This window comes from Erythranthe guttata, chromosome 12 (genome assembly GCF_056151865.1).
Source record: "Erythranthe guttata isolate IM_541 chromosome 12, IM_541, whole genome shotgun sequence".
NCBI lineage: Eukaryota > Viridiplantae > Streptophyta > Magnoliopsida > Lamiales > Phrymaceae > Erythranthe > Erythranthe guttata.
The window spans coordinates 15,769,791-15,782,253 of NC_142544.1; the positions used below are offsets into that span (position 1 = coordinate 15,769,791).

Here is a 12,463-nt window from a genome sequence, read left to right on the forward strand (position 1 = left end):
AACATCGAGTGGTTTTGCATCATAGATTTATGGGTAAATTACAACCACTCCCCTGAGGTATGGTCAAATTACGAAAAGGACGTGTAAGAAGACTTATTGTTGAATGACCAGCTGAAGTTGTTAGTGAAATGTATCATTTAATATTAATATCTCCAATACGCCCCCTCAAGTGCACGAAAAGGACGTGCTTGCACTTGAAATATTTTTAAATGGGTGGCTGTGGGATTCGAACTCAGGACATTTCATTTGGTATGGCTCTGATACCATGTTGAATGACCATCTCAACCAAAGGCTTAAGCTGTTAGTGAAATGTATCATTTAATATTAATATCTCCAATACTTTGTAATTACCCAAACAGGAGGGGGTTTCGTAATTTGAACATACCTCAGGGGGTGTTTGTAATTTACCCTAGATTTATACAAATAACCACCCATGAAGCATATATACACATTGGTGTGTGTATTATGTATAGATCAATGGTACATGATCACTTAGTGTATTTCGGCGAGTGCAGCATCTACAAAACCGTTTAAGGGTATGAGATTCGGGGTTTTTTTGGCTTAATTTATAAGTATCAATTATAATTTTATAAATAGCTTTAAATTTATCAACCCAATTGGAAACAATTGGTTCGAAATAGGGTCGAAATTGGAATTATTAAAAGAATTGGTTCAAAATAGCATTATATATGGAATGGGAAGTTCATCAGAGGAAGGAAGTCGCTAAGATGTAGCTTGCTCGTCAAAAAAGGAGGTCGACCATCGCAATATCTGTTCGCATGAATAGGAGGAGAGCGCTTAATAGGCGGCGAGCAGGAGACGAGACATTGAAAACGTAGATTCAAAGATATTTTCTAACATTAAACAATACTCACAACATTCTATCAAGACTATAAAACCAATCAGCAATTTTATTAACTGTGTAAAAGTATACAATAATTGCATGTATCTGATAATTTATATGCTCTTGTAGCAGCAATCTGTAATAAATTTACAGTCAGAACCTTTCAACTATACCGCTACTTTTATACAATCAAGTAGGGGCTTCGAAAAGTCTAAAGAGGAATCCTCGTTTACAATTCTCGAGTACTTCAACACGTTGAAATAAATTAACGGGAACAAAATTTTGAAAAAAAATAAAAAAATTAATTCCGATACTATGAATTGATGCGTTCACACTCAAGAAAGATGTACCTCGTACAGTTGTACAGCAATCACATTCCTCATCGTCTTAAAACCAATTTAATAGCGTTTTGCTGAGGCTTTGTTAAACTCTGCATTTGAGATCAAAATTGGAATAAGCTGCCCGAATAAATAGCCAGGGTAAAAATGTCAATAAGAGTTTGACATGCAATACGATTTAAAGGGATTTTGAAGTGACCTGGAAAAGATGTTCAAAAAATGGCCCGTCGCTCTCCGAGAACTTTGCCAAGGATTCAGTAAGATAGTTAACCAATTTGATCTGCCATGATTGGTGAAAAGGATCATGTTTAGCAAAACAACTAGTTACTACTTACTACATATTGTAAATATTTCAGAATATTTTGGAAAAGATCTGAAATTTCAGAATTTTTTTTGGATTAAAATCGGATTGGAAACCGGAATTTCATAAATTTTATATATAATTCCAATTCGGATCGGAATCGGCGGAAATCGGAAATTCGGTTCCAATTTCCACTCCTATCGAAGGATTAATTCTGCACCTATAATATAAGGTTACCTCATTTAGGGGATCGACGCTGCTAAGAAGTTCATCTTCGTAGTCATCTTCGTCGTCCTTAACCAATCAATAAAAACAAATTCCAATTTAAAAAATAATTAAATATATAAATAAAAAGAGGTTTAATCGGACAGCATTAAAGGTCAGAAACAAGTCAAACCTCATTGAAAGCCTTAGCCATGGCGTCAAGATATTCATACGTAGGTCTGCTATGCGATGCAGCATCGGCCGAGTATAGGAAATCATCATCTTCTCCACCATCACCATTCTGAACTTCTTCCCAATCACTATCCTGCAAAATTAATTTCAAAAAACTTCAGACCGTAATTCCTAGTCGTGGACATGGTAATAATATAATAAAAATGCGAAAAAGGTGGCTATAAATACCTCATTGTTTCCTTCGACTTGTTCTTGGATTTCTAATAAAGAATCGGCCAATATACCCAGAATCTATTGTGCCCAGAAAGCATGTACTTCAGCATAATAATAATAATAATGCTTTGAACACAAAGAACATACATATAGCAAATAGCAAATGTTTATTAAAAGTTTTACCGAAACAATGGGGCAAATACTGAAATTCTCAACCATCAACGAGAATTTATGTATGCAAAGAAATCCATGTTTCGAAGATGAACCATGTCAACAAATACCTTGGCAGGAAGGGGTATAACTGTCCATTGATCTGGTATTATCTTAGCTCTTGAGCGGGTGGTTATTCCTGAATCGGACTATATAATAAATAATAAAATGGAGTGAGCTATCAAGTAGGCGCAATAAACGAGGAGTAGTATGACGAATAAATCCCTACCTTCATAAGATGGCCTTGGACATTGACAATTCCCAATTCAACATGCCTTGTCAAGAGCAGCAAAGCCAAAGCCGTAGTTGTTACTTTAATTTGATAGGCCCCTTGAACTTCCCCTGGATTTAACAAACAATCGACAGTTTATTATGATAATTGACCAGAAACATTGAATGCTAAATGTTTTAAGACAGAAATTAGCTGAATACGTTGTCTTTTATGATTTCCCATCCAAAATCATAATTGGAACAAGCACAAAGTACAGTCTATTTTGCGTCTTGCACGTGAGTAGATTTTTATGATAAATTCCTAATTTTCCTGGAAAATACATTTTGATTCGTGTACGGAGATAAATAATCAGGGACCAGAATTAACATGAGCACTTGCCTTGGAGTCTGGTCCATTCAAACATGACATAAGCAAAGGCGTTTCGATGATCTTCGGCTGGGATAGAGACCAATAAGTCAATAAATTGTTCAACATGAGGCACACTCATGTGGACCTGCACCAGACAATAAACATATTGAATTAAGTTCTACAGATAATAATACCAACACTCGGAAAATGCTTAAAATCGAATTGAGCTATGTGAAGTGATTTTATCAAAATCAATTAAGTGAAGGGACACATTTATGCGATGTGTAATGAATGCGTTACAAACAGAAATCCATAAAAATATAATTGGAAGCTAACCAGTCTAGCAAATATCAGAAGCAAAGAACTTTTAAGTCCTGATATTTGAGAAGATTGCATGCGTCTGACAAGTGCGGTAACAAGATCTCTGATATGCTGTGCCATTTGTGAAGGCAGATGTAAAATAAGCTGTAAAATGTAGCTTCCGACAAAAAGTGATGCAGAACTTTCCAAGTAGGGGTCTAAAAGCCTACATAGAAAACCAACAAACAAGTGCCGCCAAAAGATTATATAAACCATCATCGCCTCTGTTTTTAGATATTAAATGATATAATGGTTTAGGCAAAAGATTTTGTTGACAAAGAACTGAGAAAAAAACTCACCTTGAAGCAACATCAAGTAAACTTCTCATTGTAAATCCAGGATCACCACACCAAGCAAGCATGTCTTGTTTCCCACCAGACACGAGAGCAGCTAAGCACTGGGTTGCATTCTGATACACATGTAACGACATCACCAAACATTTATGTTATATATTACCAGCAAAGAGCAAACTTTAAAGAAAAAAGGAGCAGATTACGGTAAAGAGAAAGTAGAGATAACCTGCATCTCACTGTGATCGTTACTTTGAAGAACTATTCTAACAACAGGATCAAAGGAAACTTGATGCACTGCTTTTACCACATCAACAGGAGCGTTCTGTGATAACATAACATTAAATTTTCAGACCACTCTTCGAGTTATATGAAACACCTATCCTAAATGTAAAACACAGTTCTTTAACAGATGTATCGTATCACCTTCACTAGCATTGCAACAAGATCCAGAGAACCAGCAACCAAGCCATCAGGTTGTTGTTGTGACTGAGAAACGTAAACCATATAGTGAGAAATAAAGAGCTAATTTCAACTGTTGTTTTTTTTTTCCGACTACTGTTAGCAGTTGGTAAAGTTTGCGTACATTACTGAGGATTGGCACGATAAATGGTAAAACTCGAGAAACCAGAGGATGAATACATCCAGGAGCATTTTTTATCGCCTGAAAAGATGAAAAATGACAAACATATACAATTTAAAACAAATTATTTTCATGGCAAGAGAAATCACAATCCAGAGAGAGTTGCATATGCCAAAACTTCATGTTATTCAAGTAGCAAATAATTATTTCAAACTCTTAGAGATATCGAGAATTTACCTCCAAAACCTCTAGAGCATCAATACTGATGAAAGGGTCAGAGACATGAGAAGCCCACATGTTAAGGAGGATAGGCGAGATAACCGGCTCTATTGAGGATGAAATTTCATGGCCTAAAAGGGAAATAACAAGTGTGAGAAATGTCAGGCATCCAACGCTTGAAAACTTGCTCAACATCAAACGTGAAGTTGAAATGTATTCCACTTGTACTAACCAGCCTTTATAGCTGCTTGTAGAGTTTCAAGTACTAGGTGCATAGTCTCGTCAGAAGCCTAAAAAGCAGGAAGTAATAAGAACATACTATAAAAAATAATAAAGAGAACCAGATTGATACAAAACAGCAGGTATCAACTCACGTTTTTAAGAAGATCTATAAGTGCAGAAAATAAATCCAACCCATGAAGTTGAATAATCCCGCTGGTAGCATCTGGTAGAAGCTGGGATAGAGCTCGACAGGCACCAACTTTCGCTGGTGGGGGCCTGTAAAAAGGAATTGGTGAGTATATTCTATGGAAATGAACAAAAGATAAATATCCTAATTCAAGTTCTTACACATCCATGCCAACTGTCTTCATAGCGGTGTATAGAAAATGATCTGTTACTTGGTTGTTCATCTGTGTGAATAATTGTATTGTACCAAATAAGATCTTAGAAATTTACATGAACAATATAGGCAGGAGAATGAAATCAGTGGAGGAATTTTTTTAGTAATTACCAGAGACGAAAACTTTGCAACAGCTGAAAATAGGCGGGCATAAAGAAAGGGGTATTCATGCACTCCTGCAAAATATATTTGGCAATTTCGATTCGTGTTAAATCATCTATGCCTCATTAGTTTGAAGCAAGCATCTCAGTGGATTTTTACAGAAAATGTCTCACCTGTTGCCATGTCATCAGTTAAAATTTGTTCCAGCATATCTCTAACAGAGGGTCCAGAAACCTAAAAGAGCAAAAATAGACAAATGATATAATTGGAGAGAGTTTACATACAGTAAAAACAAAAAACGATGTTATCTTTGTGTTTATAGAAACACAAAGGACTCACCTCTGCTTGAAGCAGCTGCTCGGACACTGACGCCAAAGCAAACAGGGTAGCCTCTCTTAACTGCCAGATTCAAACAAAAACAAGTCCCAAGTTACAGTTAACACAGTGATAGTTTGTTATAATCAAGTTGCATAGAACCACATAATTGATAATTTCCGTTTATGTCAGAAATCACCAGGAAAAGGAATTGGACAGACACTAGAGAAATCAGGATTGGATTTCAAAGAAAACTCGTCGTTAGGATAAAATACAGATTAATTGCTTTTACACTAGGTATCATTATAGTTTCTTTTTTCCTTCTTATATTGTGCTACAAGGTATCAATATAGTAAATCAACTTACTCTCCACCAGCCAGGGGAGCCAGTTTCTTTTTCTTGTTGAGACTCTCTTATGCGTCTTCTCACGGAGTCAATTACAGCATCTATTCCTTCCATTCCACAAGAAGTAATTATCTCTTCCAGTAGAAGTGCGCCTGCAATAAAATATTTTTCAGGGGAAAAAGAAAATCTTTAGAAAATGCAACCTCCAAAGGATAGATAAGAATATGGAGAGGGCAATTAATAGCACGACAGCACTAAAAGTAAGCTAAAATTTATATGAGGCTGAAAATTCAAAAATGAAGAGGTATTACCAAGCATGGATTGCATGATATACTTATTTACATAATAAGCATTAAAAGTTCGATAAGAGTCGGCTAATTCAGGATAAGATTTACATAATCCATTTCTTAATCGGTATATGTTGAACCTACGCAAATACAAAAGGGATTAACTTTAGAACCCTAACATTTATGAAAAATTCAAATGATATCAACTAACAAGCATTACTTCGTTAGTTCCAGATAAACAGAATTGACCTTACCCACAAAAAGAAAAGGCATGAACTCATAAATACTGAATGCAGTAATCCTAATTTTATCTACAGTTCCAATATTGTGCTGCGGCCATGAAAACATGTCACAGCTTGTAAACTGTGTTAAATACAGTTCAGAATTTAATGAAAAGTAAGCATAAGCCAACTGCACAAGTTTCATAATAGCTTAAGAATGTCTTATGGAAACACTATCTTTTGGAGGAAACAATGTATACATGTTAGCCACATCACATCTCATAATATCAATTATTATAAGTGCATGCACATAAGCCTTTGCTTCACAAAAAACTAAGTTCATTCACTAGTAAATCCCTTATAATTTGAATAATAAAATGGCGGTAATTTTTATATATTTGTAGAATACAACGAAACGCACATCGCCAAGTGCATATATACATTTAAATTTACACATGTACATGGATAACTGCACAAACATAACTAGACAGAAAGATATACACGCAATATGTGCACAAAAAGGCAAAACATGGCCAACATTTTCCAGTAACTAACTAACAATGTTTAGCCAGTCCAAGAAACTACTTGCCAGATGCACGACAACTGTAAGTATTGTCATCCTCATCAGCAACAAACTGATTAGCATCCAGAGACCACGTATGAACCTGCATTCATGTTGAACAAGAATGGGCAAAAGACTTGAGACTCTATATTTACCACAAAAAAATGATACAAATCTTACTACAAAATAAAATATACAAGATCATGTCCCTGGACAACTTGATAGAGATGGAGTACCTGTTGTTCTGTTATTTGAAGGAAACCAATGGTATAGTAGACTAACTCTTTCACATTGTTCATAACAACCTAATTGAGAAAAAAATATTAACATCACCTAAATCCGACAATTGAATGCACACCAAGGCAAGATGAGAAAGATGTTTTTGAAGTACACCTTTATAAATCTTGGGCTTCCAATCACAGTCAATAGAAATTCAAATAACTGCACAACCAAAGAAAGCGAAATTGCACGTCAAATACTAATTAGTGCAAGTATTTCTCCCCCATCCAGCAGAAGCAAGGAAAAGAACAGACTGAACTATTCATCTATGATCCATCATGCGACAAACTAACTGCTATAATAATTAACAATAAGAATGCATACACAAACAAGTAGGATTGTTTGACGAAGCGAAGTTTCTCACATATAATCAATCAAAGATTGATCATTCATTTTATTGAAATTACTGAAAATTCATCCTTGATTATCTACTATTAGAAGAACTTTTCCTATTCAGGAGAAAATGAAGGCACTCGACATATTTATTGGACAGCAATACTCAGAAAATAAAGGTTTTAGAACTAGATCAAAGAAAATTTTGGTTTTTGCCAGATCTCACAAAATCAACATATATATGACTGCTATTGATGTTGAGCATGCTACAAATTCAACGTAGTTTCTTCATTAAAAGATAAATATTCAGTCAGTAAGAAGTAGAAAGAGCAAAGACTGTAGCTAAATAACATCCTAATCCCAGCACAGTAATACTAGTTCCTAGCTGGTAAAAATCGACTCACAAACAAACACAAAACCCTTCAGTGGTCAGGCAATAATACAGTTATTGATCATCATTATTTTCATTAATGCTACTTCTTCATGCCTAAATTTCACCGAACAGTCACAAATGTATTAACCTGGATAACAAAAGACTCAAGACTTTTCTCAGCACCATCAGAATCATATCTCCCATCATGTGAATCTTCAATGCCTTGAATTGATGAGCGCTCATAGACTTCCAAGGATGACACAAAAGTCTGCCACAATGGCCCCACAATTACTGAAAATACCCCCATAATGTCAGAAAGTACGAAGAGCTATGGCAAGAAAAACAATGGATCGGCAAAGCAAATGGACAAGTAGTAGGAGATTGATCAACCTACCCTCAAAATAATTTTCCACAATGGCTGGAAAGCTTTGAATAAACTGATTTAAGCACTTTAACACCTGACAGAAGGTAAATGATGTCTTAAGGATCAGCCATTTGTCATACAAAGGGCATCATGAGAGACAAACAAAAGAAGAGCTACCTCCATTCTGATGCTCCAGTTATCAGGATCTTCAGATGGCACTGGGTTTTTCAAGATTAATGAAAATTGTTCCATCCAAGGCTGGAGCATTGGTAACATTAGGGCGCTAGTTTCTGTCTAATTTACCACAAGACATGAAAAATAAGTTACTATTGAAGATCTTGGCGTATAAATTGTATTCATATCAGCCTGAAGTTAATGAGCTATAAGTGAATACCTTGTAGACACCACTCATAACCCCGACCATGGAAGTACAATTATAAACTATTGAAACAGCTTTAAACCTCAGAAAATTGTCATATATCTGCACATATGAATCCACAAAAAGATGAGAAAACGATCTAACAGTACTTCGTGCACCACAAAGCTAATGGTTATCCTGACAAGCTTTCAGAAAAATGTTGTAAAGCAATAGAGCAAGGTACACTAAACTGATAAAGATCCCATTTTTCATGATTCTATATATCTTAACTAGAAATTTGAGAAGGCAATAAGTAAATAATCAAGGTGAAGGTGAAGATTAAGATGAAAATGGTCTGGCCATACTTGATAAAGAAAAATGGTCATTTCGCTTCCCCAGTTATCAAACCAAATTTACAGATTCTGTAGCCAATACCCTCAATACAAGCTTAAATAAAGAAAATGAATTAACTATAGGCAAACTAAAAACTGTGGAAGTACAATACTTAGGCATGTAGGCGTCCATTTTCTTTTGCCACGCGATCAATTTTTTTTCCAAAAAGCTTTGAACAATCTCATGTTCTATATAATTGCTATGGGAATTCATAAAATGCATGCAATGTAAAGGTAATGAATGATATTAACCTGAGGAGATGACACAATCATGTGCAAGCTTGGGAACAAGACTGGGACAATTTTGGGGGCCATCCTATCGTCCATGTCTGAAGTAAGCAGAGCTAAGCATCTCAAAGCCCCATGCACTGCAATAGCAACAATAATCTGAGTTCCCTCTCAAGAATTGTTGGTCAAATTAAAAGACAGACCAAGGACTAACCAGCATTCAGTTTACTCTGGTCGTTAATTAAGCTTAAAAGGAAGGGCAATAGTTCAGGCCAATCATCTGGCCAATCATACTGTGCAATTGTCGATACAGCCACACTTATTGCTGTACAGATCTTCTTGTAAGGATCATCTAGTGATGCTAGAAGTAGTTGTCGAATAGATGCCTGATTGAATAACAGAATCAGGTATAACTTTTGATATTTAATTAATCCTCTATAAATTTGTCTCTTTATATGTAACCCAACTTTTCAGTACCTAACAGGGTTGAAAGCAAGAAGGCGTATGTTGAAAATGAAATACCCTTGATTAGCAGGAACATAAAATTTCATTTCTTAGCTATATAGAAGAATATCTCCCTCTATTAGTCACATATTACTTTTGAACTAACACCAAACAAAAAAAAATCCAATATTGTAGTGGCTAGCAAAATTTGAGGGAAATAAATAAAATTTCAATAAATTGAGGAAAACAAAGACAAAAATAAAATTTAAATTTTAAAATGAAGTCAAATTTGAAGTCCCAACATTTAGTCCAAAGTGGAATCATACAAAAAACTTTTCTGTAATGCACATCAAGTAAAAGAAAACCTTCTCATTGCTCGGAACAACAGGATGCTCAAAGCCTTCCTCATCCTCATTCCAGTGTTTCCTAATATATTGCTTCAGCAAAACTGCTGCTAAGTAAATGCATGTTAATCTCACAAAGCTTATACTAGAAGGAAATTGACCAAAATGAAACACACAGAATAGCCCTAATGCAACCAAAATAAGGAAAAATTATCTCTGAAATAAATCACAATGTGAAGGATATCTGCCTCAACCCAAACGGAAGTTCCCGATTCGCAGCAACGCTAGCTAAAGCAACACCATAACCTTTCAAGAAAGTAGAAAGAAACAAAATCAATCTCATAGCTCATACAGTGATATATATCGAGAAAAGAAAATGTAAGCACAACAATTAAACCACATCAAATGTTTCAATAAAATAGTGGAACTAGCACCATAGTTCTTACAATAACATTTGAAAACAAATGGGTTCACATCTGTAAAAGATACGCAGACCGCAAAGAACAATATTTGCCATTGTTTACATAGGTTAATTAGTAATAAAAAAATTCATCTTTGCCGATAAAATTGCAATGTGTCCTGAAACACAATTAACAATCTTAAATTTATAAATCCAAAATCGATTGGCAAAAGCAAATAAATATAAATATATAAACATTAAATTCCTCAAATGGAAAAACCAAAATCATCCGACAATTATCCAACAGAATTTCATCGAAACGAAAGCAAAATCAACTCGGATTTCAGAAATGATAATCTCAATCACCTGGCTGCACGGATGCTTGCTGGAGGGAAGTCTCGGCGAAGGTTCGAATTTGATGGTTGGGATCGAGTGATGCGTTCAAGCAATTAATCAGCCATTGCTGATCTTGATCCATTTTGATATAAATGCAGATAGGTTTTACCTCAATATGCGTGTAATTTACGCGCAGAGCACTGTGTGTATTGAGGCTGAGGTAGCGAGGAAGAAAGCAAAAGGGAGGGAGTTTTCAGTGTGGGGTTTTCATAATTGGGGGGTCTTTATAGGGTATTAGGGTTTTTGCAAATCCAGTGACACTGGTCAAATATGTAATTATTGAAAGTTTTTTTTTAATTAGCCAAAATGACCAAATTATGTAGGCTGCACCTATTTGCAATCTCAAAATTTCTAAGTGTAAGACCTTACTTTATGCAAGACCAAAATATGAATAAATTTACCAAGAGCAAGACTGGAAATTACAAATATGACCCCAATATTAATTTTGATATTATTAATTCAAAAAATGCCTAATTGCTATTGCAAGACCAAAAAAATGAAAAATAAAAATGACCATTCTTCTTCACCAACAAAACCCAACCTCTTCTTCTTCACAAAAAAACTCTTTCATATTCTCCAAAAACCCTCATCAAACAAAACCCTCAAATCTTACTAAAACTTGAAAAGAACGACATTATGGACACACGAAACATTAATATGGATGATTCTAAGGTCGAAGAACACAATGAGATAATAAATGTTGTACTTTATTTAGCTTTGTGATCGTTTTTTCGTTTTTCGAAAATAATTTCACGTACACAAAAATTCGACGTTTACATGTCGATATTTAGCAATAAAAACGACATTACAACGTCGATTTTCTCAGTTTCTGAAAAATCGACGCCAGCATGTCGTTTTAATTGCTAAAAATCGACACACTGATGTCGAATTTTGAACAAAATATCGACACACAAATGTCGAAAAAAATGCAAATAATCGACAACAACTTATTGTCGAAATTTAGTGAAAATTTTGACACCAATGTGTCGAAATTTTACAAAAAAATCGACAAGTACAGGTCGATATTTTTAAAACCACAATTCCTTCAACAATGGTGGTGGAATCTAACCCTAAAATCATACCCTATGTTCTAAATGGACTTGTGGCGACTGTCGACTGCAACGGCGACGGCGGTGGTGGTCGACTTCATCGCCGACGCGCCGGCGAATCTGGAAATGGTTATCTTCTTCCCTCCTTCCCGTTCTTCAATTGTGTTGGGTTTCTTTTTTCTTTTCTTTTTTTTTTTTTAATTTGGTCTTGCAAGAGTAATTGGTGTAATTATGTTTTATTTTGTTTATATTTTACTAAGGTCATTATAGTCTTTTTACACTTAATTTGGTATAAAATTTTATTTGGTCTTGCCCTAAGTAAATTTTGGATTGCATATAGTCGCTGCCAATTATGTATAATGTTGAACTATATAAATTATATGGTAAATTCCACTTTCCCCCTCGTACTTTGGTTCGATATTACTTTACCCCATTCTCCTCTCAATTGCATCGATTTGCCATCTTGTACTTTGGCTCGATATTACTTTACCCCCTTCTACTCTCAATTGCATCCGTTTGCCCCCTTGTACTTTGGTTCGATATCATTTTTCTTTCTACTCTCAATTGCATCTATTTGCCCCTACGTACTTGAAAATTTGTCTCGATGTGGCCCTTGCCGTTAGTTTCCATACCTTTAACCTCAACATCGTTTGTAAGTTTGAAAATTACAAAAAAGCCACCCCTCCCATTTTAAATAATTATTAAAAAAAAATGT

General features: G+C 35.1%; 1 protein-coding gene across 1 annotated transcript; it reads right to left on the reverse strand.

The window, feature by feature from the left end:
* Positions 1 to 891: 891 nt before the first annotated feature.
* LOC105967606 (ARM repeat superfamily protein) lies at positions 892 to 10,998 on the reverse strand. The gene is made up of 33 exons (XM_012992212.2): positions 10,670 to 10,998; positions 10,148 to 10,209; positions 9,925 to 10,017; positions 9,330 to 9,501; positions 9,140 to 9,255; positions 8,532 to 8,618; positions 8,315 to 8,431; positions 8,168 to 8,231; positions 7,922 to 8,064; positions 7,182 to 7,229; positions 7,025 to 7,093; positions 6,816 to 6,891; positions 5,740 to 5,870; positions 5,398 to 5,457; positions 5,232 to 5,292; positions 5,068 to 5,132; positions 4,905 to 4,966; positions 4,709 to 4,832; positions 4,567 to 4,624; positions 4,353 to 4,465; positions 4,119 to 4,196; positions 3,959 to 4,021; positions 3,762 to 3,857; positions 3,542 to 3,651; positions 3,219 to 3,408; positions 2,913 to 3,027; positions 2,532 to 2,644; positions 2,374 to 2,451; positions 2,108 to 2,170; positions 1,881 to 2,012; positions 1,721 to 1,777; positions 1,382 to 1,462; positions 892 to 1,274 (listed from the first exon to the last, which is right to left on the reverse strand). Exons 1-33 carry the CDS (start codon positions 10,779 to 10,781, stop codon positions 1,224 to 1,226), a joined length of 3,060 nt encoding a protein of 1,019 aa, XP_012847666.2. The 5' UTR covers positions 10,782 to 10,998; the 3' UTR covers positions 892 to 1,223.
* Between the last annotated feature and the right edge of the window lie 1,465 nt (positions 10,999 to 12,463).